Genomic DNA, 26,661 nt, shown 5'->3' on the forward strand with positions numbered 1-26,661 from the left:
AGGTACTCCTCTACTGAGATAGCAAGCAATTGATAGTGATGGATGAGGAGAAAATGAGGATACTGACAATAAAAAAGAAGAAATACTAACACTAAATACACAAAAGATTCAGTTCAGGCACAACATTTATCCACATAGGCTCAATTGCAAAATGGAGAGTTAACATACAATGTGCTGTAAAGCAAACTAACTGGCATTTTTATCACTAGTCTTACAAAACAAGACAAGGAACATTTCTTAAATAGTAACCAAAATCCTCAATTAACTTCAAACCAAATTTGGCTATCTGAAAAAGGAAAAAAGTAGAAAATTAAAAAAATACTTAAATCATATGAAAAAAGCTTTCTGTGGATGGAAACTAATCTGTATTGCTCTATGAAAAAAGTAAAAATCAAAACACCTTAGATATATTTGAAAGAATAAAATGAAATCAGTTGTGTCTGCGATTTTTTTAGTGGAAGGTTTAGGAACACAGGAGTTGCTTTTACATTGCACAATAAACTAGAAGTTAATAAACTGATATACAAAAATCCATATATTACATTTCCTGTAAATATTCATTACTTCTTCCTAAATCTGCTTTATAGATGAACAAGACCTAGAACTTCTAGATTCTATGATTCTACCTTTCTATCATATCTGTTTACCTTTTCATGTAACTTGATATACTAAATGTAAATGCCGCCTTTCTTTTTTCCTTTTTTTTTTTTCCCCTGTTTTTTTTTTCTCTCCTCTTTTTCCTAGGCACAGACTCTCGTAGGGAAGGGCCAACAATTTAATAAAACATTTTACCACTGCAGCTTACACACTTTCGCTTACTCTCTCCCTCCAATATTAGAAACATCACTATAGTCCTGTCACATTTACAATTCTTCTTAACACATAATAAACTTAACTTTTATCCTCTATTTCTGTTGGCTAAGAAAGGAGGCATAAATAGCAATAAAGCTGGACAGAAAGTATATACAACTATATGGTATGAATAGCAGTTATCCTACAGATCTGTTTTGCATTGAATTGGGATTCTTCAGAATGATCATATTTTAGACAAAGAAGTGCATCTAAGAAAGCAACAAGTTTAGTAGCACAGTAAGGTGCTGAAACAAGTTTTCACTCTACTGTATTTAAAACCACCACTCACAGAACAAGCAGGAGATTTCACATAAACTTTTTAATAGGAAGAGGCTTTTAAATGACATTTATGAACAGAATGACACAACCAAATTGTAACTTCTTCCTACAATTTCAGAAGAGTATGCAGAACTTCTCAAGAAGAATCAGTAACTTTCAGCATTTCCCCAAAGGTTTCTGACATAATAGGACAGCAAGTAACACAAATTTTTCAGAAACTTAAGAGCAGAAGGTACACTGAATGGAACAATTATATAATTTATTACGTGACAGCTACAAACCAGACAAAGACATCACCCCTTAAAAGAAGGAAATCAGAACAAGTTAAGGACTTCAGCACAAGAATTGCAACTCTGCCCTCACATCAGTATATAGCAGTTCAGAAAAAAAGCTTTTACATAGAAGACAACCTATGGCTGTAATCTACTGCTTTAAGCAGTTGCAAAGAATGGAGTAATGGGGTGGTGCAAGATTAAAACTAAGATAAAATGAAAAACCAAGCTAAACAAAAAATCACCGCCCCAGCAGTTTTTGATAAGAGTAGTTTAAAAACATCTTTTTTTCCTTAAGCAAAATAAGGAAAAAGCAGAACTGTTTGTACCCAAGTATTACTTGTCTGTTTCCTGGAACAACTAAGCGTGTATAGAGGGCACCGGACTAAGCTCTTAGGGGCTGGGACTGCTCGTGGTCTCTGTACTTACAGTGAAGAGTAACTGAGGCCAGTCCTTAACTAGGATGTCAGGGTAATAAATAATAAGCAGGTCAGAGGTGTGCAGATAGCAAACACAAACAGGCAAGATGCTGCCGTGGTAACATACCTCTTGTATGGAGCGAGCTGCCGGTTTGTCTTGATGATTGGCCAGTATTAAAAACGGCAACGTACATAACTGTGGGTGCTGGAGAGCAGAATGCAGTTCGTTCCTAGCAGTTTCTAGATCATCTTCAGAGGAGGCGCTGTCTAATACAAATATTACCCCTTGGGATCCTTGGTAGTAACGACTCCAGTACTTCCTGATATTGTCAGCCCCTTCGAAGACAATAATAAGAACTAATTAAAACAATTAAAAACTTAAGAGATTTAACACTTGTATCTGAAAATAACCCTTCTATTAGATAAAAGCAATGGACTAAATCTTTTCTACTAATTAATTATCACTGAATTAATAAATAGGAAAAAGGTAACCATAAATCCAAGACACACAAATGTCAAATTAACATTGCTTTAAATAAGGAAGAAGTTTGTCCCAATGTCGTTTTCATCCCTGAAAGTTTCTGCTCCATTAAGGAGTACTGGCAGAGCTACCATCTTCCAGCGCCACATAAACTAATCCTACACCTTCTCACTGAAGTATCTGGGTACTAATACCTAAACCTTTGCCCGTTCTTTTCTGCTTAGCCCTGCAGCTCCTTCCCATAACCCATAGCTTCTGTCATAGCAGTTGCTCATTTCTGAGCATGATAAAGTCTTTAAGTTCATCTCCAAACCACCAGGCAACCACTCCACAATTGGGGGAAAAAGGTGTCAGGAAAGCCTGTTAAAGTAATTAGACACTTCATGAGGACAATGGTGATGCAATAGAGTTGAACAGTGAACAAGGAGCTAAAATGACAACATGCAAAGGCATTCATTTCATCTCCTTCTGCTCATTCAACCACAGTAAGGATTCTGAAAGAGCCCAAGAGCAGACACGAGTGACTGTACAGGCTTATGTTCCACAGTAATGTTTAGGGCACAGTTCAGCAGCACTCAGCCATCTCAACAGAAGCCAAGCAGTAAGGTTACCTACAAAAAGCTTTTGTCTCCCCTGGAGAGCAGCGTACATTGTAACACTGAGGTAGGGGGAAAAAAAATTGTATTTGACAGCTGTCAAACTATCTAAACTATGGTTTGGATATAGGCTCTTCTTTGTATGTCTGAATCTGGCACTACACTCAAGGGGACTAACACTAAAAAGTGAACAGCAGTAGCAATACTCTAGTAGAAAACTTGACATGTCTGCTAGACAGTGATTTGCAAGATGTGCTGAAGGTAGCCTTCATGGGCCCTTCTTACTTTGAGATAGGGAGAAGTGAACTTTAATGTAAAGACACAGATACCAAGTGCTGATTATAATAAAACTCGTTTTTTTAGTGAAACCAAACTGCACAGAAGTTCTGAACAACATGTAGGCACAAAATGGGAGTTTAATTCAACATAATTACTATAAAATTAATGATATTTAAATATTCGCTTAATTTACATGTTATGTAACAGAAAAGACATTCACTAAAGAAAGGTGAAGAAATCAGTATCTAAAAAAGAATTTACACTATGTACTTCAGGCATCCAATTCAATGTATTCAGATCTTGACCCACAGAGTTACTATCTTCTCTGTACTGGCCACACTGGAACTGTAAGGACTCCTTGCCTGTATTCTGCACCCAGCACAATTTAGGTGGGTAATGAACTTTGTGAACACACACTTTTTCCCACACAGAATGCTGAAGTCATACCTAAACACTTCTGCAAGACATCTAAACTGTTGATTACTTAAAAGTAAATGGGCATGGGATTTAGTCAAGCCCTTGCTTTATTTCTCTACTGATGTAACCAGACTCAAAGTAACAATGTACAAACAGGACACGTTTCATTTATTTCATCATCAACCTCTGAAGATCAACATTACTTACACAAAAGAGGGACTTCACTGAAAGCTAATTCTATGTTTCTGTACCACCAGAATATCAACCAATTGTACTTGTAAAGAATTTCATAGCATCTGTTAGATGTCCCAGTCTTTCCAAACACCTGTCTATGTCAGAACCAAGTATGGCAAGTTGCTAGAGGGACACTATTTACATAGCCACACACAGCAGTCTGAAGTATCACATTACCTTAAAAAATGGTAGAGAATTATTTTCAATGAACTGAAAGGCCAATACCATGATCAGTTCTTTGAAGGTCTTTTCTTCCTAGCAACATAACATCTGTCTTATTTACTCTAAGCTTCAGCCAGCTACTTTTCAATCACATGTCACTGCCGCCAGACTTGGGAGTCTTATCTTTATAATCATACTGTTCCTAAAGAGAAAAACTGTGTGGTGAACTGAAGAACATTTGATCTCTTGTATTCAGGCACATGGAAGAAAGCAGCTCACGGATCCCCACGTGGGACACCAGAGCCAGAGAAGCAGTACGCTGATTTGTTGACCTGTCCTTTTGGTTCAGGTTCTTTAGCTGCTCAGCTTGTTCCTCCACATCAACCGCCCCAAAAGGAAAACCACCAAAGTATAGTATTGCTTTTTGCTCCAGCCCTGGCCAGTTGTCATTTCACAGTTACAAGAACCAACTAATAACGTCCAACAAAACCTGGTATTTCTTTCAGGATCTGCTATTAGAATAACAACGTGCTCCGAACCTGCTTACATTTCATTCCTGAGGAAATTACAGCCTGAGGTTTAAGAATAAGAAAATTTGCACTAAGCAAGAGAGAGTCTGTACCTCGAGGTGCCATTTTAACTCATTTTCTGCCAAATGCATTTGAAAAATAATTATTGGCATCAATAAGCTATCAGCAACTGCAGAACACAATTTCTACAAGACAAGTAAGCTTACTATTCTTCTGCTTTAACTCCTCACATCCAGGGAGCGTAACCTAGTGCATTAGGTAGTATGTTGTAGAGCTACCCCAGGCAGAAAACACTGGCCTGTGAATAGTGATCCACACACCGCACTTCACAGCGTGACAAACTCAGTCTCATCGAGCCAGGAGTTGTTTTTAGAAGCACAGTTTAGCACAGACTATCCAATAATTAATCTTTTTATCTATTCCAAAGGTTTCTAAGACAGGGATATGTGAAGTCTGAGTTCTTCAGCATTCCAGGATGTAATGTGCATCCGTTAAGCACCCTTGGCCTCTCAGAGAACACCAAGATAAAACCAGAAACTTAACTGGTACCCAAAATTACCTACCAAGCAATAGTAACACACAAGATAAGCATTTAGGTTTCAGTCTAATATTCGGTGTTTCTCTAACAACTTCACAGGCACGCAGATGTTTCTTCAACCACTTCATGCCTAAACTATGAATAAAAAAACCAAAACCAGGAAAAGGGAAAAAAGAAGGTGGAGAAGAAAAGGGGGGAGTGGAAGGGGGGCAATGGGGAGAAAGGAAAATACAGGAAAATAGGGGTGGAACAGGGGGAAGAAGGGGGGAAAACGAGGGGGGGGGGGAAGAGTAAAAAATCTCCATAACATCAGAAAGATATAACAAGAATTCACATGAGACCTAGAGAACCTGCTATAGTAAAGGTTCACTAAAATGTGACCTTAAGCATAGTATTTTCCTCAGACACAGGCAAGAGCCACGACTCATGACTTGGCATACAATTTGTTTCCCTCAGTAATGAACCCACAGGAGTGGGCTGAGTCCTGTGATTTGATTAAACTGTCCCATTTACAAATAAACTGGGGGGGTGGGGGGTGGGGGGCGCGCGTGTGTGTGTGTGTGTGTGCAAAAAACAAAACCATACAACACAGTCACGCTACTTATTAGGGAAAAAAAAAACCAAACAAACCCAAAACATTTCGTAAAACATAGTCTTGAATTACTTTATAAAAGCAAAAAACCCCCAAACCTCTCCTTACCGAGAAATGACAGAGTGCTGTAATTAAAAAAAACAATTATTCAGCATTACTACAAGCCAGGTTTATTTAACTAACTGTTCAAAATTTTAGAAAGTTTTAATTTATAATTTTAAAAATACCAAATAAATATTATTTTTTTTTATTATCTGCCAAGCGCATAGTGTGTCAATATTAACACCATTTATGATTTGTTATCAATGCCAGTAGTATACCCTCAAATGCCCCCTGGAAGCTTGGGGGAGAAGAGTTTGAGAGCCATGTGCAGTTGAATACACATCCAAACCTGGCTGCACAATTACGCAGTCTTGTAAATGTTATACAAAGTGCAGAACTTCAAATCCTCCTTCCAACTATGAATACTATGTTTACACCTCCATTCACAGAAGTTAGAGGCTGCCTTCAACTCCCCCCTTTTCAATACTTTCAGGAGAACAAAACATTATCATTACTGAAAGCAATCTGAAGGTGTCAAATTTGTTACTTGTCAAACTTGCAGCAAGTCTCCACTGAGAGCACAATGAATGTCACAGAGCTCTTGTTTCAAGATAGTCTAGCCTGTTTGTGAAAGCTTTTTTTGACCTCAAAATACATCACAGCTCTAGAGAAGTTGAATGTGTAGTCTCAAATCCAAGAAGGAACTTTTTTACCTTCCCACCAAAAATAGCTAACCTGGGGCCATGAAAGAATGCAGGCTGAAAACATTTTTTCTACTACTTCAAATAGAACATCCACCCACCTGAAATAGACACCCACCTATTTTGAAGGTTTTGTAGTTGATTTAAAAACTGTATAGATAATTCCTCTTCTGATATAAAACAGATCTTTTCTAATCAGTAAAAAGGTGGAAAAATGCCAAGGAATATGTAAACTACACCACAAAATCTTTTTGCATTAAAGACTGGCCCATGGGTGGGGGAGTAAGAAGGAATGGAATCGAAAAAGAAATCTTTTGCCCATTCTTGCACAATCTTTAAATACAACCTATCCTCCTGCCCCAAGAAAATCTTACGAAAAGAATTCTGAAATAACTGTTTCTAAATCTACATAAAGTTTATAGTGTCACTTGCCATCATCTTCTGACAAGGAAAACTGACGTGTTTTCTCAGGTAATCAGGAAGATACCTTAAATCTTAGAATTCTTAACACATTTTTTTAGAGATATGGGTGATCCTTATCTGTCTCAGGCACTCTCTCTCTTTAGGTCTCCCAGTACCCCCTTGCAGAAATAACAGCATACAGACTTTTGTTTTTTGGGGTTTTTTTAACACTAGCTATTTTTCAACCTGTTAGCTACTTTTTATTACAAATAAAGTAATAAATCCTTTCCAAGATACCTCCTTTGTACATACATGCAATTTGTCCACACTGACAGACACATTCATGCACAGATACAGAAGTTTCCCGCAGGCATAATGTCGGTCACTATTAGATGGCTATTCTGTATTGTTACTGCTTATAAGTAAGTGGCAATACAGATGCTAAACCAAAACACTCCTCAGGGTTCAGAAGTCCCACAATTTTTGCTTCCTAGTGTTTAAGACCAAGTGATCACAGCCTGCTCTCTCTAGCCTTTCAGGTAGTGCACTCCTGTGATCACACACAAGACATGGCAGCAGGGAATTGGCAGGTTTTTTTTCTTAAAGAGGAACATTTTGAGATTGCTAGATCAGCTGTAGTAACTGCAGCAATTCAACAACAATCTAAACAAACAGCATAAAAGAGAAAATCTTCAAAAACACTGAGAAATAATTTTTCTGCCTTTATATTCAATATATTAAAAAAATGAGAAATACACATAAGTTTATTGTGCTTATTTTTCTTATCAAACTGAAGTTTATGGAAACCATCTCTGTCATCTCCTGTCTGCCTTCCAGTCTGCCCCGTAAGATTAATCTGGAAGTCAAGCCTTCAGTATTTTACCTGTTAGCTAACTTAAGTGCTGTCTACAATTCTGAGTCTCCACCTGCTTTGATACTTAAAACTGTTAGAACAAATTCAGGTTGCAAGCACTTGGAAGTTTTAAAAACACCATATTTACACTTGCCTGCAGAAAGACAGTTCGAGCTACTTAGATTTGTGTATTTTACTACCACCTTACAATAAAACACGCAATTTGAAACAAACATCTGTTCAGTCAGGAACATAAAGTTCATTAAAAAATCTTACAGATTATTTCAGAAGGAAGACAAGAAAATATGTGTCCTGCAGTATGCTCTAACATTTAATGTTGATGCCTGAAGCTTTAATAGTTTGCAGCAGGTGGCATAACATGCTAAACTGGACTCCATGTATGATAGCCATTCTCAAAATCATCCCTGCTTCTTTTTTTTAAGTTGGGGTTTTTTTGGTTTAATTTGTTGTTTGTTTGGGTTTTTTAAGGCCCCAAACACAGCCCTATAGGGCTAACAAAGAATGACTGGCAACAAGAAAATCATCTGCTAGTTTCCTCTCTACCCATTACTTCATCTCTACCCTTCTTCCACCTCTGCTAGAGGACTCAGTAACACCCAGGACCTCAGAACCAGTGGCAAAACTCCCTAGGCTCATGACTGCTGCCAGCACCCAGCAAGGCTCAGATCTACCCTCCTCTGAGCTGCGGTCACACCTTTGGTAACAGTGCAGGTAACCTCAAATAAAGCCCAAAAGGAATCTTTCTCTGTAGCACTTAAGACCAGTAGGCTTGTAAAGAAAGCAACAAGTCTACCACAGCCATGTATTTCTGTCTGTTTAGCCCTTCTGCTGATAGGCTCACAAAAGTTTGAATTGCTTTAGCCTTTGAAAGGATCAAGGCCTTTTCTGTCTAGAATCAAAGATTAAAACTTTTTGGTTTGTTTGCAGGGGAGCTCAGAAAATGCAGGTATCATTTCTGATGTGGAAGTAGGCTACCTTGCTCACCCTTTGATTCAGCCTGAAGAAAACCGAGTTGCAACTCCAAGAGGGGGCAAAGGCTTTTTAGCAAACCAAAGGACCTAGTCTTCTCTCCACAAATCACCCCATCAACAAAAATCAACTAGCCCCCTCAGCTCACAGAAATTGTAACTGGGAAATTTTCTGTTTTGATTATCATACTGTACATAGCTTTGATAGGCATTGCTTGCATGGCTCCTACTTGTTTTGAATAAGACAGGCAGCAGGTTGTCTATTCACACTGTAAAAAGCTTATTGTAGAAAAAGAACAGTGCAAAGATTGCTACGTTGAATCCGTATTGGCACTTCCTCAGGACTCATGTTAACAAGATCCATAAACAGGTGTAAACGTTCTGTTTTATGTAATGAGCAAACCATGTGACAGAGCCTGGGCTTAGGTACCATTTGAACAGCAGGCATAGTATGTCTGATAGCAAACAGATCTAACTTTAATTGGAAGCTGAATGTCTCTGTGTGACACACCATTTATTGGTGGTTTCAGGTGGTGTGCCTCCAGGCTGGAATTTGTTAGAACAAAGAAAAAGCTTCCTATTTCCTTTGCACCTTCTTTATCTACCTTGAGAATAAACCTCGGGGTTCAGCATCCCAAACACTGTTTCAGCAAAACACTGTCAGAACTTTCTGAACAAAAAATGTTACCATCTGCCTTATTTTTTCAGTCTTTCCCCACCCTGCTCTATGTTCATCATAAATAATTTTATCTTTAGTTCCCACCAAAGATTGCTGCACTGTAACAGAAAATCATCAAATCTGTAATTTCTTTCTGTCCCAGTACTCAGTTGAGTTGCATAATACAGACAGGTATTTCCAGTTATCCTGGTAAAAAGTACATTCTGAGACAATGTGGATGGCACATCTGCACACTTACCTAAATTACATATATTATTTTATGGACTAAATTCTTGGGAAGAAAATGTAATTTGTTTTAATTTCTCAGGGAGCAGGAAGGGATTATTGCTATATCAAAAAAGAAACTTTGAGAAGGGGCAGTTCAACTCGGTCAGTAAATAAAGCAAGACCTTTTCAAGTAATTCAAGCAGTCCTATATTTGATTTGAAAGCTATATATATTATTACTTATTCAGGATCCACTTCCAGTGTTTTTAAATGTTTATGACATTGGATAAAAAACTTATTTTCTCGGAGTAAGGCAGCCTGTCTTAGGAAAAAAACACAATAAAAAAATATCAGAAATAGGATTTTTAAAATAATATTCTAATATCATGTACATCAAAGAAAATTTTCCGCAAAAAGAGCACAGCAAACATTGTTCCTGCCCTTAATCCTAAAGGATGATGAAGTGATAATCAGACCAGGTAGAGACAAACTCAGAGAGACTGTTTTACACACATTTTGCCTGAAAATTTACAATCCCTACAGAAATGAAGACATAAAAATCTCGCTTCATTAGCAGCTCCAGAAAACAACCTGCACAGTTTACTGCAGTAAACTGCAGTTTACTAGCAGTTTACTAGCACTGCCTTCAACCTCAAGGAAGGATACTGCTTCAACCAAACAAAAATGACACTATGTAGTCAGCATGTTTCATTAACTGCTTGACTGCTGAATATAACAACCTTAAACAGTATGACTTTGGCTATAAGTTTTTTAAATAATGGCTGTTTAATATGTTGCTGTATGAAGCTTTCAGTTACCTTAAATTAAATTAAAACTATATAGAACTTTACCCTTTGAATAACATGCAACAATGGCCAGTGATTGTTAAGAACTTTCTACTTTCCTCCAAGTTTCCAAGATCAAATGTCTCGACAGGGCCTCCATACTATGGTAAAGTGAACCTAAATAACAGTAAAGTAACAACTGAAGGCAAAAACCAGGAATAAGCACAAAATCATAGGCTTCTCTTCAACACCAAAAGCAGATACTGCAAAATAAAATTTAGCAGTGATTAAATACGTAAGATGCTTTTCTTCCTTTTCATACAGCAGCAAGAGAGAAAACAGAAAGCTCAGACTTTCCATTCATCAAACAGGAAAACATCTCTCAACTAGAAGATTAAATGCTGACCACCAACTTTGGGAAGAATAAAAAAACTCTTGGAAGCTTGCCTTAGGTCCCTTACCTAGGCAATGAAAAGCTGTAAGAATTAGTATTTTTCTCCAGTATCTCACAGAAAAAACAGACAATACCATTTCTAAGTAAGACATGTAAACACCCATAGTGAAAGGGTGAAAAGAGTGAAAAAAAAAAAGTGAAAAGAGAAATGAATCATGGAGTAAAAAAATGCTCATAATCCTTCTGTCTTTGGGAAGAGATAAATGAGTGAAAAAAATAAAATCAGGACATGCTGCCATAGAGATCAAAGCACTCTACCGGGATAAGGTTTTTCTTAACACACATACCTGCATACAGTAAAAGTTGTATGATCAGAAAAGATTAACAGAGACTTTAACAAGGATCTGCTGTAGAATACTCAGATTCAATTCTTGATGCAAACCTGTATTTACCTATACAAATTATGTGTTTCATAGAGATCAGGCATCAAAAACGTATTAACTGGGCTAAAAATAATTCACTGTGTTTCAAAAAAAAATGCAAAAAGTGATCTAAATACACATTATGCAGACAACATGCTCAAGTAGAACCAACTCTACCTCTGTGGCATGGTCCCTTTATCAAAGGAAAACTTCTGCTTCTTTTATAGAATACATGCTCAAACAAGAACATGTATGTTTAAATCCATGGACCAATGGTAGTAAAGAGGAAATGCTATCTTTTTAACATGTGCTTATATCAAAGCCTTCTTGAAACCGTTTCAGATAAGATGACCACCATGAAACTTGATTTCATCTCAAGAAAATTCATTCAAGAATCAACTCATACCCAAGAGCATTCAAGAGAGGTTTCAACCTTGCTGAATATCTAAACATCCTAAAGATTCATTCTATTTACAAAGATAATAAGCAAGATCTATAGGAGTTCTAGAATACAAAGATGATCTACTTTTTTTTTTTTTTAATTAGAAGAACATTAGATGAAATTAGACTACACAAGAACTCTCATTAGAAGAGTGTTTTCTTCTTTTTAACAGAGAAGCTTCTTGATCATTTAAGACTCACGGTCAGAACTTGATAGCCAAATAGCTTAGCTGTACACAGACAATTAAAAAACCCACAACCACAAAACAATCATCCCTCCCAAAACCCAACAAGTCCAACAAGAGAACAGATCTCAAAGAATATAATTCACTGGAAGTTGGCTGCCTTTGGAACACTTCAGTGGTGCAGCGAATATACTGGGTTTTGCCAAATGTTCACATAGTTACCTGAACTACTGCTCTTAAGTAAAAGCTTGTATGTACAATAAACACAGGGAACAAACTTCCCTGAGCATTACACTCCAGTTTGCATTTCTGTATAACTTAGCCACTGCAATCCAAAAAATTACATTAAGGAAATACACCACACTTATTTGCCGCCTTCTCCTCTGCTTTTTACTTTTTCTTCTTTGTAGTCAGCATTTGTACAATTTTTCTCATCTTCATCTGCTTTGGTGAAACACAGGTTTTAAATTCCAGCCATACTGATTTATCATTTTTAAATTCAGAAAAACTAACAGTTTGATGAGATTTAGACACTGCATCTTTTATAATCAAAATAATAAAAGCTATACCTCCAAGTTCTTTTACATTCAAGATGGCATTCTGGAATGGCACCGCTTTTATATTAAAACCTACAAACAGAAATAAAGAGTATTAGTAATTTATTTGTTAAAGAGGCTATTTGAAATCAGCTGCACACATTCATAAAAGACTTTTTTCATCAAGAACCAGAATTTTGCATGTGAAATTCTGTTTCAATATCATGTTTAAAAATATCAGTTATAATGGGAGAGGAGAGAATAAATCAGGTTAAGCAATGAAATCTGCAATGATACTACTGCAATAGTAATACAGAAATAATATATACAATGTGCTGGCACACATAATATTCAGCACAAAACTTCCATTCAGGCCATTTACCATTTGGCAAGGAGCTAGTATGGAATACACCTTTATAAAAACATCTGTTAATCCATTTGGAACTGAATTTTAGATTTCAGACTACCAGTAGTATGAAGTGATCCTTCTGCAATTTTTAGGAGACATGGAAGCCAACATGCAATTCAAATCACTGTTTTCTTACATTTAAAGTTCACAAGTTTTGGTTACACCTACAGCACTAATCCTCTCTACAAATATTATTAACAGAAAGATCCTCTTACAAGCCTAAGTGGTATGTATTAAAATGGTTACAAGCAAACTAGAAGCATCTATGAATCCTCTATTAGGTTGTTATATCCTTAAAACTGAAAAACTTTCCTTTTTTATAATGTGATTTCTCCCTTAATTGAAGATTCAGACAGCCAAGAGAAAGGGAATGTAAAAGGCTCCCAGCAATCCATCAATCTACTATGTACTAAATTCTGCCTGTTTAGTGCATACATACATACATGTAAGTGTATATAGTACATTATATAGGAAAAATTATGTCTGTGCTTTTAGCATAAAATGTCCAGATAGACATTAAATTTATTTCCATCTCGCACAAGCAGTTTCAACATGATTACGTACCTGTGAACTGAGTGCAGAAGTTTTGAAAAAACATGTTTTACTCCAAGTTTATTAGCTATCATTTAAAAGAAACAAGATGGTTTTTCTCCCCAGATCAGACCAATAAGATATTCCAGTACTCCAACCATGGTCAGTGCTAGATGCAGCAGAGGAAAGCGCAAGAAAATCTGAAGGTAATAATTATGTAATATTTTTGTTGTCTTAAAACAAATCCTAGACTCTTCCGAAGAAAAACTGGAGTGGACCTGAGTGATGTTCATGAGAAAAACCAAAATACAGGTTGCAGTTTGAAAACTGAGTGGAGTTGTCATGTTGTATTCTTGGATCCTCAACAATATTTTCTGATATAGCACAGATAAGGTACATATGGGTAGATTATTATAAGCTGAATAGCCTAGATATGCATCATTTTGGTTTGGATGCTGCCTAGTTTTCTCCAGAGTCTGTTTTCACTCCTCCAGCTGCCTAACTACATAATGGTGTTTTGTGGCAACCAGCAACATGTAAGACATCTAATTCTTAAATTAATCTTATTTATTATTTCCTTTCATAGAGTTATACTGTTATTTACATTGTTGCTAATACTTCTTTCAAGGTCTCAAGTGTAAAAAGTATAATTTGCACTAATTCAGGTGAACTCTACAGATAAAGCTCAGAAGAGGGGAAAAAAAGAAAAAAAAGGCTGAATTACTCTACAATTTCCTTCTAACTTTTTCAGTTAGACATTGACACCTTGTCCACACAATGAAGTGCCAGATCTCTTCAACAATCCCAATAACACCGCTGTGAAGGTAAAGGGTTAATTATTAATCGTAGAAGAAAAGCAGTATTTTCTTGTACCTGTTCCACTCTGAGTACTTGCAGCTGTATTGAATAACCTTATGTTCTTGTAATTTAAACAAAGATACACTGAAAACCAGTTAGGCTTGCTATGGGACAATATAAAATTCAAGCTCATAAACCACAACTAAAATATAAAGCCATGGAACTATAAAGCAAGTTGCTTGCACAACACTCCCTATCTGTTCCCTCAGTAAATCAACTTCAGTAAATTGCTGCGGCCACAGAACCAGATTTCTTCCATCGCTACCACCTAATCTCTCCTCTTTCTGAACTTTGCATCCAGGTATTCCTTTTTCTCACTCCACATGTTTGTTTCTGTTTTGTCTGATGCTGTTTTGTGTTTGGGGGTGGGGGTGTGTGTTTGTTGTTGGGTTTTTTTTTAATCAAAATACCCTTTTAGGTACTAGGCATTCTGGTTCATCTATATCAGCACACATACTCAACATTTTTGGACTTAAGGTACCTTTATCTGTGGCTGTTGTGTCTGGTTTTAGGTCTCTTCTCAATACCACTGAAACTTTCTGTAAATTTATTCTCTGATGTCACTGTGCCCTTACTACATAAAAAAGTCTCTTTGTTGGTCTAAAAATAAAGGATTATCACCAGAAATAAACAATTTCCATTACATTTATTCTTTTGATTGCTAGCATATACCACAAGGCAGTACTGACCAAATAGGAGAAGAAAAATCCCAACTTAAGTTTCAGAGCATCACTGTCCTATTCTATTTTATAGCAGCACATTCTCCTCTTTTCTGTCCATATAGCAAGAATGCTTAAAAACCAAAAGTAAGAAGGGAAGAAAGAAATCTTTTAATGTGTGTCTACACTACACTGCTTCTAACAGTTCTACTTTATTACAACAAAATGTATGTTTTGACTTTCAACACATTCCAAATTTTATGTCTTCACGGGTATTCCCCAGTGTGTGACCAAACACTGAAAGAGTACGCAGTGGTAGCTTCAAAGCAATCCATTAGCCTCTTGCAAAAGCAAGGTAACTAAGCCTAAGTTCTGTACCACCTTTGCTGTATGTTCAAAAGTTTCCTTTGGGCAACGTTACAGCACACCATGGAATAAAGACAGCATCCTACCTGTGGTAGAGACTATATTATCTGGGCTTTCACTGCAAAGCTGTGATAGAAGACTTGTCTTGCCAGAACCAGTGAGGCCTATGCAAACCAAGTCATATTCAGGTCGTGGTGGTGGCGGTCCCTTGCAGCAAAGCGCTCTGAAACACTGCCAAGGTAAGGAAGAACAAACAAAACAAAAACAAAAGGAAGAAGTTATTTTTTTTGCAAATATGTATTCCATAAAGTTCTAAAAATCAAGTTTATATAATTTAAGGGTATTAGAGATAAGCAAATCATTGTTCCAACTTACTGTTTTGACAAAATCAACAATTAATAGACTGAGACCACCTCAACTAAAATCGACAACAGCTTTATAAAGAGACATAAACATATCCATTAACTTTTCACCTAAACCTCACAGAGGTCACACCTCAAACTGCATTGAGGGAAGTGACTGCCATTTCTTTAATAGCATAAACAGTGCATATACAGCAAGACAGGCACATGCCCCACTCAGCTCCATGGTTGGGTATGTATGTATGAGTTTGCTCCCTGTGCTAATTCCATCCAGTATCTGGTGTGAACATTAGAGCAGCTCCTGAACAGCTGTTGTCACGGGAAAGAATGAGAGAACTCTGCTCCATTGACATCGTTCCTGGGCTTGCTTTGTCATGTGTTTTACTTTACAGTATCCGCTGTCAAAGAGTACATGTTATACAGAAATAAATTTTGCTGGACATAGCTCTAGTCAAAAATACCTGATCTCGCGCTTTTCCTGGCAAAGCATAAATGAATCACAATATGAAGAATAATAATCTCTTACACAAAGCCTACTTCAGAGTTCTCCTCACATCTCTTAAATAGTATTGCCAAAGTAGGCCAAGCTCATCCAAAAGCCCTTAGTAAGGTTCATCAAACTTTTCTTTATACGTAACATGGAAAATTTTTATGTAAAAATTTAAAAAGTACCATTCTGGGAAAGCTAGAAAGTTTGTTTGTAAGGTATGGGGTAAAATTGGCCACTTGTGTCCAAGAATGACTTTCACCACCCCAATATATATAAATACCTTTTTCCCCAGTATCTGTCACCTTCAAATCAGAGGAATACAAGGAAGGGAAAATGTTTGTGCAATTACTCCTCTGTCACACATTCTGTCTTTACATAGTCCCAGCTCTTCTTTTCCATCTTAACAACAAGCCAATCACTGCACTGGGTAAAGAAATGCAGTCTTGAAAACCTTAACCTAGTTTGTCTGCACGACTACCCAGGATCTCCCATTGAGGGCTACTGCAAGAACAGAGAAAACAAAGAGACGTCCGTAAGACACTGCTGCAAATAGTGGAGTCTGGCTCTGTGAGCTAGTCATCCAAAGAGAACATGATTATAAAAAGACAGCTCACTGAATGCAGAACTTTTATTGGATTCTTTCCCTATAAATGTAAAGTTATTGTACATGTTGCTGAAACAGTCTTCATTGGTTTAAAGAAGCAAAAGGTTAAGTTCAAGGAAAGTTATTAAATTCCTTTGATATCTTTTACAAATGTGAAAGGAAATATTTTAGGAGTAAAGACATTTACAGTAGCAGTTAAGATGACCAAAGACATAAGGTTTTAAAATTCAAAGCTTTGCCTCTATTGAAATTTGACTCATTTTTTTTTTTTCCAGAAGGGTTTTCCTTTATATATGTATCCATAGCTAAACGGAGTAATCATACCTTCTAGCTTTATTCACTGAGGTCAGTTTATATTTATAGCGCAGATTCTACACAGCCACAGCAAATATTCTACTCTGGTACTTAAATGAGAAAGGCCAATTGAGTTCATTGAACAATATAAGCTACTTCAGAGTTTCCACTTAATGAATATCAGGCTGAAGGCCACGTAAAATTCTTCAAAGCTTGCCAGAGCTCCTGAGGCTGTGTGTCAGACCCTTCGCAGCCAGTCTTTAAAAAGGATTCAATTCGTCCTCATCAGCACAGCATCTCTGCAACAACTTCTTGATGTCATATTGAAGAAAGATAAAGGAGTAGAGGAGCTGAGGAAAGCCTCTGCTTCTCTCTGTCCAGACACAGTGCAAGTTCTTATGCAACCAGATACGATTCTTGCAGCCCTGATGACGTTTAATAGCCTACAGTTCTGTCAAAGATAATTATTGCTCTTTGTATAACACATATGGAGGCTCTGTGTGTGACAGAGGTGCTCCACAGGCTGCTTTTGTGAAGTTCATTTATCCCTTTAGTGCATATTTCTTCAGTCTAACTTAGTCTGGAGAATCTTTACATGCTGTTGATGAGATGCATGATCAAAACTCCAGGTCAAATTGCATGTCCAAAGCAGCACGCATAGACCTGCCACCCACCCAACTCATCCTTCACCCGTTAAGCACAGTTAGGTATCTAAGTTCCTAAGACACAGCAGACGGAATCCCAGAAGACAGGGAAATGGCTTTCTGCAGACCACTCTTTGATTTGATTTGATATGATTCCCCTTATCTTGTTATATTCATGGCTCTGTCCTCCTGCAAGGCTGATTTTCTTCAGTAGATATTTTTGTTTGGTTAGATTGAAAAAAGACTTTAAATATTCTAGCTTCAAAAAGCTGCTGAAATTTAAGCTGGTTTGTACAGCAGTTACCACTGGCTAACATGAGAAATTCTACAGCACACTTTAGGGGATATTTGTAGTTAAATGTTTTAATTTTATAAACTTGTTTTGCAGTCCTTGTTCCTCAAGCTCAATGAACATCTCTTCATCTCTTCCATTGGAAATATCACTACATAAACAGTCCGATCACTGCCTTCCTGTTCTCTCAGCAGCTTAAAGTTACTTGGCCCCTAACAAAGTCAGGGCTATTTAAGCATCCATTAAAGAGACTCCGTTGTCACAACTTTGGCAGCTGCATCTAGTAGCTGCACAAGATCTGTGGAGAGCAGAAAATTCAGAGGTCATTGACCATGCAAATAAAATTACATCCTATATTCTGCTTTTGATTATAGACAGGAAATGAGTCCTGAAATATTTTATAAAGCATGGACTAGAGCTACACCATTATTTAAGATGTCGTCACGTATTACAGTGCAGTTGAAATGCACAGAACTGCAATAAATGTGTATTAATAACTAAAGAAGCCATTCCTGAAATCCAAAACACAAATCTATCAAAAACATTGAGACAGGTGTTTAATTCACAACTTGCGCTCAGTCCTTTCCAAAACTGGCATTCTTTCCACTCAGTTTGAACAATCCAAAGGGCATAAGAGACAACCTGCCTGGTCTTGAAACACTTGTCAGATATGGACCTATAAGGTACTTTCATTGATTCCCAAACTTGATTTGCTCAATGAGTGACTGTTCAATAAAAGGCTGCCTTTTAGGTATTATAAAACAACTCCATACCCATATGAGATGACGCACAGGGAGTGCTGGAGAGGGCAGAAAGAAAACATTCGACTACCACCAATACAAGTCAAGGAGAGCCAGCTGGCATAGTCACTGAAATGTTGTTTGGCATAAGGTCATGCATTTCAGCCCCACTACCAGCAACAAAAAAGGAACCATATTTTTTGGAGCCTGTCAGGGTATGACCTTACATACTTTAAAGGGAGAGACATGTCAAACAAACTGTCAGCTTTCTTGATTTTTGAGAACATCACACTCAAAACACTTTATAGGCATTGGACCAGGAAGAAGCAGGCAAAGAGGCAGGCAGGGAGTTAGGAATTATTTTCTTTTTTTAAATGAACAAGCAGATTTTAAAGTACTGAAAAGAAAACAATAAGTATCTTGAAAAAATGTATGCATTTAGCCAGTTTTGGAAAAAAGGATGTATTTATCCAGCAAACTGGGAGCAATTAGGTGCTGCCGTCTACAGAAAATTGCAATATTCAGCACCACTGTTACTTTCATTTTACTTGTATGTGTGCATGCATCCTGCATTTGCACATACAATCATTAGCAAGAGCTAAGGGAAGAAGTTAGCCAGACCTACCCTTGCTCAGGGATTTCTAGACCAGCCAGATGATTCCAGTTTTAGGTGGATCAGTATGTAAGCTGACAAATGTGGACAGCGTCCCTTTAAGGTCCTACGGAGATTTCTTCTGGGAAAAGCATTAAATATTGTCTCTATAGCAGGGGTGGCCAAACACTTCTGGTATATGTGCCACTCAGAGACCACGGATTGAAGCTCTGGGCAGCAAACATGCCTGAATTACTACTTTCTCCAACGCATTACACTGCCTCTGGCCATTGAGTCTGTCTTTGCCTACTCATTGTACTTCTCGTTTCACTCTCCTTTTTGGGGTGAAATAGTCCATTATTTCTGCTTTGTTCTGGACCCATCTCCTGTCTGTTTCTTTTGTTGCTGCTGTTTAATAGGGGCAAACAGAAGCAAGGGATTTCATGCTTAGTTGGTTAAACGCACACACTCTCATGCAAAACCACCCTAAGTTAGTGCAACATTAATGCTAACAAATCAAGCATTCAGAGCTCTTGAAATCCAGAATTAAGACTGAAAGCTCAACCATAATTCTGCTCCCCTCCCCCTCTTGCTTACAGTTATGGATTCGGTTTTCCTTTAAACTTTTCAATTAAGGTATCTTTGAACAAAGACTTCTAGCACCCAGCACACACTTAGACCCAGTGAACTGATTAATCATCTGAAACTGTTGATGAAAACTCATGGAGATAATTAAAAAGTCAGGTTTACACACAGCAGGCTCCATAGCTCTGATGTTGTCTGAGATCACACAAGCACAAAGAAATCTCAAACCTTGAGAAATAATGTGGGGGCGGGGGGGACGGGGACACAACAAGTTAGACTGTACTAAGGATAGGAAACAACTGGGGACAGCAGTGGAATAACTGAATGCAAATAATACAATACTCACAGAACCTGAATGAAATTACACAGGGAAAAAGGGATATATAAATAAACTAAGTTTTAACTGTATTAATACCTTAATGTTAAATTAGTACAACAGCATTTGACCACGAGCTGTAGCTGCACTCGTTGAGTTTCCATACTGCTGCACAGGCAGTTTTACCACTACAAAAAAAGGAAAGAAGAGGAAAAACCTACCAATTTTAAGACAAGCAACCAGTGACACTGCTTTCACGTTTTCAAAACATCATATTGATAAGATTCATCTTCATCTATATGATAACAGTAATGAGGACAAAACCTAACAGACTGCTGTTCATTTTGTGGCTACCAACAGAAATGAAAGAATACTCACATGGCCACTGCCATCTTGAAGTGTTGCTCAGCACAGACGAAAATACTACAGTCATGACCAGTCACCTTCTCTGACAGCCCACAACCTCATTAAACAGTGACCACTATAACCTAGCTCCTCCAGCCCAACACAGACTGACAACCTGGACTCCAACAGAGGGACCCCAGCCCAAGGCCCGCTAACGTGCTGCACCGCTCCCCACCACAGGATGAATTAATCCTCTTGTTTAACCCGGTTAGTCATCACGGGTGCACAGTCAGCCCACCGGCTGAACCCAAAATCACTCTTCCTCTACACATGCCTATACACCTTCAATTCTGTATCAGCCTGTGCTGTGGGAAGACAGCCAAGTATATGGCATTAGAGACAGGGTAAGATAGAAAGGGACAGAGGAAAACAAATTTACAATGAAGTGAGAAATTTTACAGAGCAAACAGTCCTGGTGATGTCCCACCTCACAGAAATGTTACAGGGCACTAGAATAGCAACATACTGTGTGGAGCAGGAGTTTCAAATTCTCCCTTGAGACAACTAAGAGGAGAAATAAATTTGGATTCATTGGCTGAAATTACTTAGCAACCCCTTCTCGGTATTTCAAAGGAGCCACAACTTCTGGAATCTCGAAAGGAGCAATTACACCTCAAATGACTTTCAACATCCTTACATAGTCACTCGCTGAAGACGTAATACAGGCTCAAGTACCAAAACCAGACAAATGACATAGATCTATTCACCCTTTGACATATTTGGCAACTCTGCTACCAGCAGAGAAGACTTGGGAGGAAATAAGGTCAAGAAGAAAGAATTGGCTGACTTCTGACAAGCCTGATACGACACTGCTGTTCAGAGCGTATCACTTCAAAAGACTTCCAAGGCCATGAAGCATTATTTGTTTGAGTGATGATAATATAATCAGAGTGGGTTGAATCCTGTCCAAAATTGAGAACAACATTTGGATTTCTCAAGAAAACAAAGTCTTCACTACCTCAAAGACAAAATAGAGGTTTCAACTCTGTTTCTGATGGTCAAGCTGCTGGCTGCCATACTGCACAAGGATGAAGGACAGTATCTTTGTTTGTATAGCAACTTGGCAAAATGCAGAAGAGTATTTGTTTTGTAAGTCTTCACCCAAAAGTTCAGAGCTGTAGGAAACCCAAAAATCCAATAAAAGCGGTCAAAAACAGCTTCCCTGGAAGAAGCTGTAAGGCAACATAAGTTCTTTCCCTACTATCAGTCAAAAGAAATGACAAAACCTCACATCCAAAATGGAAAATGATCTCTTGAATACTCCCTATAAATGAAAGACGAGCAAAACAACATTATGACTTTCCACTGCATTCATACTTGCTTAAGAAAGCATGAAGAAAAACAGTTATCACGTTCTGGGCATACTCAAATATTCAGTAGAGTCATGTGATTGAAATGCTTACATAAAATAAAACAGCACATGGCTACAAAGCTGAGCCACCAAAACAGTTAAATGTACGCACATCCTCTGAACAGAAGACAATCACTCACTTCACTGCAGTGTCAAATCAAGCTCCAGGGGGGTTGTTGGACACCTCTAGGTTTCATCAACTGTAGAATTGTTACTCAAATGTTTCCTCTCTGACAGTTTGCTTTCCATTTGCTTTGCTGCACAAGAGTAACTCATCTCTTTCAACTCATCAGTCCATTCACACATAACAGCAAGAAACAAAGCAACAAAAAATATGAACGAAAGCCTGTGCAGTTTGTTTCATAATCTAAGGGATACAACCATACTAAAAAAGCCTGAAGAACTGTTGAAAATACCAGCAAAAAAGATAGCAACAGCAGCACTGCAATGTGCAAAAGTTAAGGATGTGGCACCTCCTATCACTTTCAATTTGTAGAAAGAATGAAAGAGATTTTGTTTTTTTTTAATATTTACCCATCCACAACCCCTGCCAAAAAAAAAAAACAACCCAAAACTAAACAAAACCCCCCACAAACACACACAAAAAAACAAAACCAAAAAAAACGCTCAGTATTTTCAGTATGCTACAAGTCATCCCTTTACAGTTTCTGAGCCAAATCATAAAAAGTTTTTTCCATGATTCATGTGTGTTGTAAGGTGGGTTACAGAACACTTTTCTTTCATTCAGCACAGCATGAATAATTACTTGTGTCCTGCAAGCTCACATGGGCTTACAAAACCAGAAAGAAGCATATAGACCACTTGGTGGTCTTTGATTTTTCTAATTAAAGCTGACTACGTATCACCTAAATGCAACAGCACACTTTGTTTCTTTCTTGTCCCCAAAAAATTACTTGGTACACAACATTCACATTTGATATCTGTGGCACACAGAATATTAATTCTGTAACAATATAAAAAAGAGGATTTATGGAAACAATACAGTGATATATTCAAATCCCCTGCCCAAACGGGTCACATAACCTCAAAGAAAAAACTAGGGAAATAGTTCAGGTGCAAACAGAAATGCAGATGTACTCTAGATGAAGAGGAAGATAAATGAAGACTTCTATTTTATTCCATACATCAAAAAAGAAAAGAAAAAGAAAAGCTACTGCTGCTGTCCCACTCTGAAATTGCTGGGCAAATTCAAAGTACTCTAGGAGACACATCAAGTATGAAGTGGTATTTCTAAAAATTACAATTCATTTAAGTAGCAAAAAGGGTCTCAAAAATGTTAATTTAAAATAAACACAAACAAATTCATTTGAAATGTAGCTGGAAAAAGCATAAGGAATGGCCAAGTATGACAAACAAGAACTGTGCCCTCATGCACTGATAGCCAGAAGATCTCAAGGCGGATCTAGGTGATACCAGTTAATACATCCCTGAGAAATGTAGCAAGATCTTCCACCCACTGTATGAGTTACATTACAGAAACAGACAAAACTCCAGAGGATTTTTTTCCATCCAGCTTCAGCCTATGTCTTCAGAGTTGTTGGACATCTAACTGTAACTAAAATAAAACAGCTCTTGGCCTGCATGCATGTCTTTGAGTATCAAAAAGCAAAGGGACCTAGAGAAACTCCAAGTGCATTTTGAGGGAAAAAGAAGAAATATCTAATGTTTACTTAAAGCAATGGTTCCTCTGAGATTGAGCCCCAGGATATGTCTTGTTCTTTCTTATGAAAGATTTCAAACCTAACATTTACCATCAAATCTGAGAGAAAAGAGGAAGAATTTCTAAGGACAGCAGACCCGACTATTTTCTGTAAAGTCTGGTCTTACCAAACACGTTCACAGCTGAGGCAGAATAGTAAGTACAAAGAGATTGTGGGTATCAGTCAAAGTAAGAAAATCTGTTTAAAGAACAGGACAGAAGGACCCATTGACAAATGGAAAACCTAAAACAGTTTTAGAATTTTTTTGCAAACTACCATAGAGCAAAATGAAATAAAATTATAATAGCATGACGGTCCATTAAAAAGGGAAGTACAGCTTCAACCGTCACATTTAAACCTACCGGCTGAGGGGTCCCAGCTAGTAATTCTCTCTTTGCTCATACAGTACAAGAAGCACATCACAGCAAACTTAGGCACTACCCAACCAAGAAGTTAGCAAACCAGTGAATATTTGGTTGCTCTAAAATTATCAGGAGGCATGGGAAATAAGACACCAGTAGAGACCGATGAAAAAAAAAGTTACTAAAATAGAAACAGTTTATGTAGTTAACATTTAAATATAAGGGTGAGAAGCAGTACTAGTAAACACGCAGTCTAACAAGAAGTAACGGGAAGATTTAGATAAAAGGGGGAGGTGGACAGATGAACAAGGACAGCAGGCAGTGCAAGTCTTCAGGCCAAAGAATTCTTCTGATTGGAACACTGAAGACTAGACTGCCTTCCAACACCAGAAAATAGAGGAAAAATTACACCAGCATTGACAGAGATGCAAATGGGAGATCTAACAGGTGTGCTCTATTACCAGCTCACGGCATTATCCATCTCCAGCACTGAATTTGAAGCATTATATAGTTGCAGGCTATGAGCATCTCTCAGGCCTCCTATGATTTTTTCTTTTCATTTTACTTTCCCAGTATGCTATATTTACAAAAAGGAGAACCACTAAGAGGATATCTATTTTGACCAAAAGACCTAGGGAATATGAAATATGTAGTAACATATACAGGAACCTCTCTTCCTTCCTCGTATAGCACAAGAGTTTTACTTGGCTAGCACAGCACATTACTACTGTGGGAGGAAATAGAAGATCAACCCACACAAAAACATTAATCCAAAATACGCAGTTATAGGAAGGGATATGAATCACAAGTACCATCTAAAATTCTTCAAATTTTAATCAGTGAGAGCCACTTTGAATGTCAAACGGGTTTTCATCTCAATCAAACTCTTAGTGAGTTAAGATTTGGGGAACTTCAGCCACTGAACATACACAGGCATTTTGCATTTCTCCTCTCTCCAGCTGCAAAAAGCTTGGCTTTTGTTTTCTGGCTATATATCTACATCTACCACCAAGTTTCCCAGCTGTCACCAATCTGTTTGCTGATGAAGACTCTATTGGCTATTTTGTTCATCTAGCACTGTAAAATCAGAACCGTCAAATTTGTTACTGCCGAGCACGCATGGATCAAGGACTACACAGCCTTTAAACTGTCTTGGAGAGAAACTGAACAGGTGCTTTGCTTCTACTGCTTGAATGTTTGGGGAACACAACTCAATTTGAGATGGGGATTCTCAGCTGATGGGGAAGCAAACGGATCATACTGAACAATGGGTCAACTACAGGCATCGGCTGTTTTTATATGCCTGTATTGTTGAAAAAAAAAAAAAACAAGAAAAACAAACAAAATAAAACACAAAACCTCACAAAACAACCTGACAATTTTTTTTTAATTAATATTGATCAATATATCTACTAACTTACTTGAGTTAGCGGAAAGGTAAAGAATAATGTGTAGATAAATTCTGGACACACTTAGAGGTTAAGCTGCTTTTGAAAAGCCAGAAGTGAATTTTAACTTTTCAGGGGGGAAATGGGAGCTGGCAAGAACCAGCTTTATTTTTTTGTGAAAATGCAGATTATTGTGGCCTTGCTCACAAAATAGCCTGCCACACAGCTATGCCTACTCATGGGTATGTCAGCATGCTGTCGCTGCGGTACAGACAGCCCAAACCAAGAAGCTTCTCCCAGTGAAACTATAACCACTTTTCATCAGTTAAGGGGCATGAAATACCTCAAACCACAGGAAGGTCTCCCTATGCCAGAATATTTTTTTGTGGGGGAAAGACCTGCTTTTAGTCTCATAGCTGCTGAAAACCTTTTGAGGGGACTCAAATTCTTCTCCTTTGGGTAGGTGCAGCACCCAGAGAGCTCTAACAAATGCAAGCTCTTACAGGGAGTTAAGGCCTTCCTTCAGACTGAAACCCTCCTGTGACATCCCTTTCCCAATGCTACCGCCTTCACTGATGGTGTGCTGGGTGTCTAGAATAACTACAACACAACAGTTCCATAAAAGTTCTCTTTAGTTAAAAAAGCAACAGGTTGTTACTTAAGAATGTACCCTATGTTGACGAAACATGACCATAAATGTAAGCAGAAATAAACTCAACATGGTATTCGGGTAACTATGCACAGCTCTGGGGTGCTCTTTTCCTCACCTGCTTTAGCACACAGCTGTGATGGATGTAACGCTTGTTCTACAGAGGCTGCAGACACCTCAGTACAAACTGACTCACTGCTTCTTACTGGAACAAAATTTTTACCATTTATTTTAGATCAGCATAAATCTCGCCAAGTTTGGAAACTCCTTTTACTAGCTAGAGAGAAAATTTCACTGAGGACCAGGAACAACTGTCATAATGATGAGTCTATCAGAGAAACATAAGCAATCTGGAGCTGGGGCATAATTCAGAGTAAGACAATGAATAAAAACAGGCTTAAGAAATGGAAGATCGCTGTCTTTTAGAGACTAAGACATATGATTAGTTGTAAAAGCACAACCCTGGCTTTAAGTCAATCTTTTTGTTCAAAGTATTTTTAATTTTTTATATTCACTTTCCTAAGAACTGAGAGTTTATTAAAAAACTGTTATAAAGAACTGGAAGCTAGTATTTTGTAATATAAAGGTACGATAAGGAAGCAACTTTTACAGTGAAGCTTCAGTAAATGCCAATTACCTACATAGCACTAGATCAGTATTTTTGAAGCACAAGTAATGTATATGGCGTAAGAAGAGATGCACACATTTGTACTCATGCCACAGAGATTTTTCTATGAAGAGGAGGCATTCACAGCTC

General features: G+C 37.7%; 1 protein-coding gene across 7 annotated transcripts in view; it reads right to left on the reverse strand.

Annotated features, from left to right (window-relative positions):
• Nucleotides 1-26,661, reverse strand: part of ARL15 (ARF like GTPase 15) — a 224,856-nt gene that overhangs the window by 130,549 nt on the left and 67,646 nt on the right. For all 7 annotated transcript variants that reach the window (XM_080373126.1, XM_080373129.1, XM_080373125.1 and 4 more), the window contains 3 exons: nt 15,196-15,340; nt 12,320-12,379; nt 1,950-2,158 (listed from right to left, as the gene is read on the reverse strand). In XM_080373126.1, coding sequence (XP_080229252.1) covers nt 1,950-2,158; nt 12,320-12,379; nt 15,196-15,340 — 414 coding nt within the window. The remainder of the gene's footprint in view (nt 1-1,949; nt 2,159-12,319; nt 12,380-15,195; nt 15,341-26,661) is intronic.

Source organism: Falco punctatus (genome assembly GCF_963210335.1).
Source record: "Falco punctatus genome assembly, chromosome: Z".
Taxonomy (NCBI): Eukaryota; Metazoa; Chordata; class Aves; order Falconiformes; family Falconidae; genus Falco; species Falco punctatus.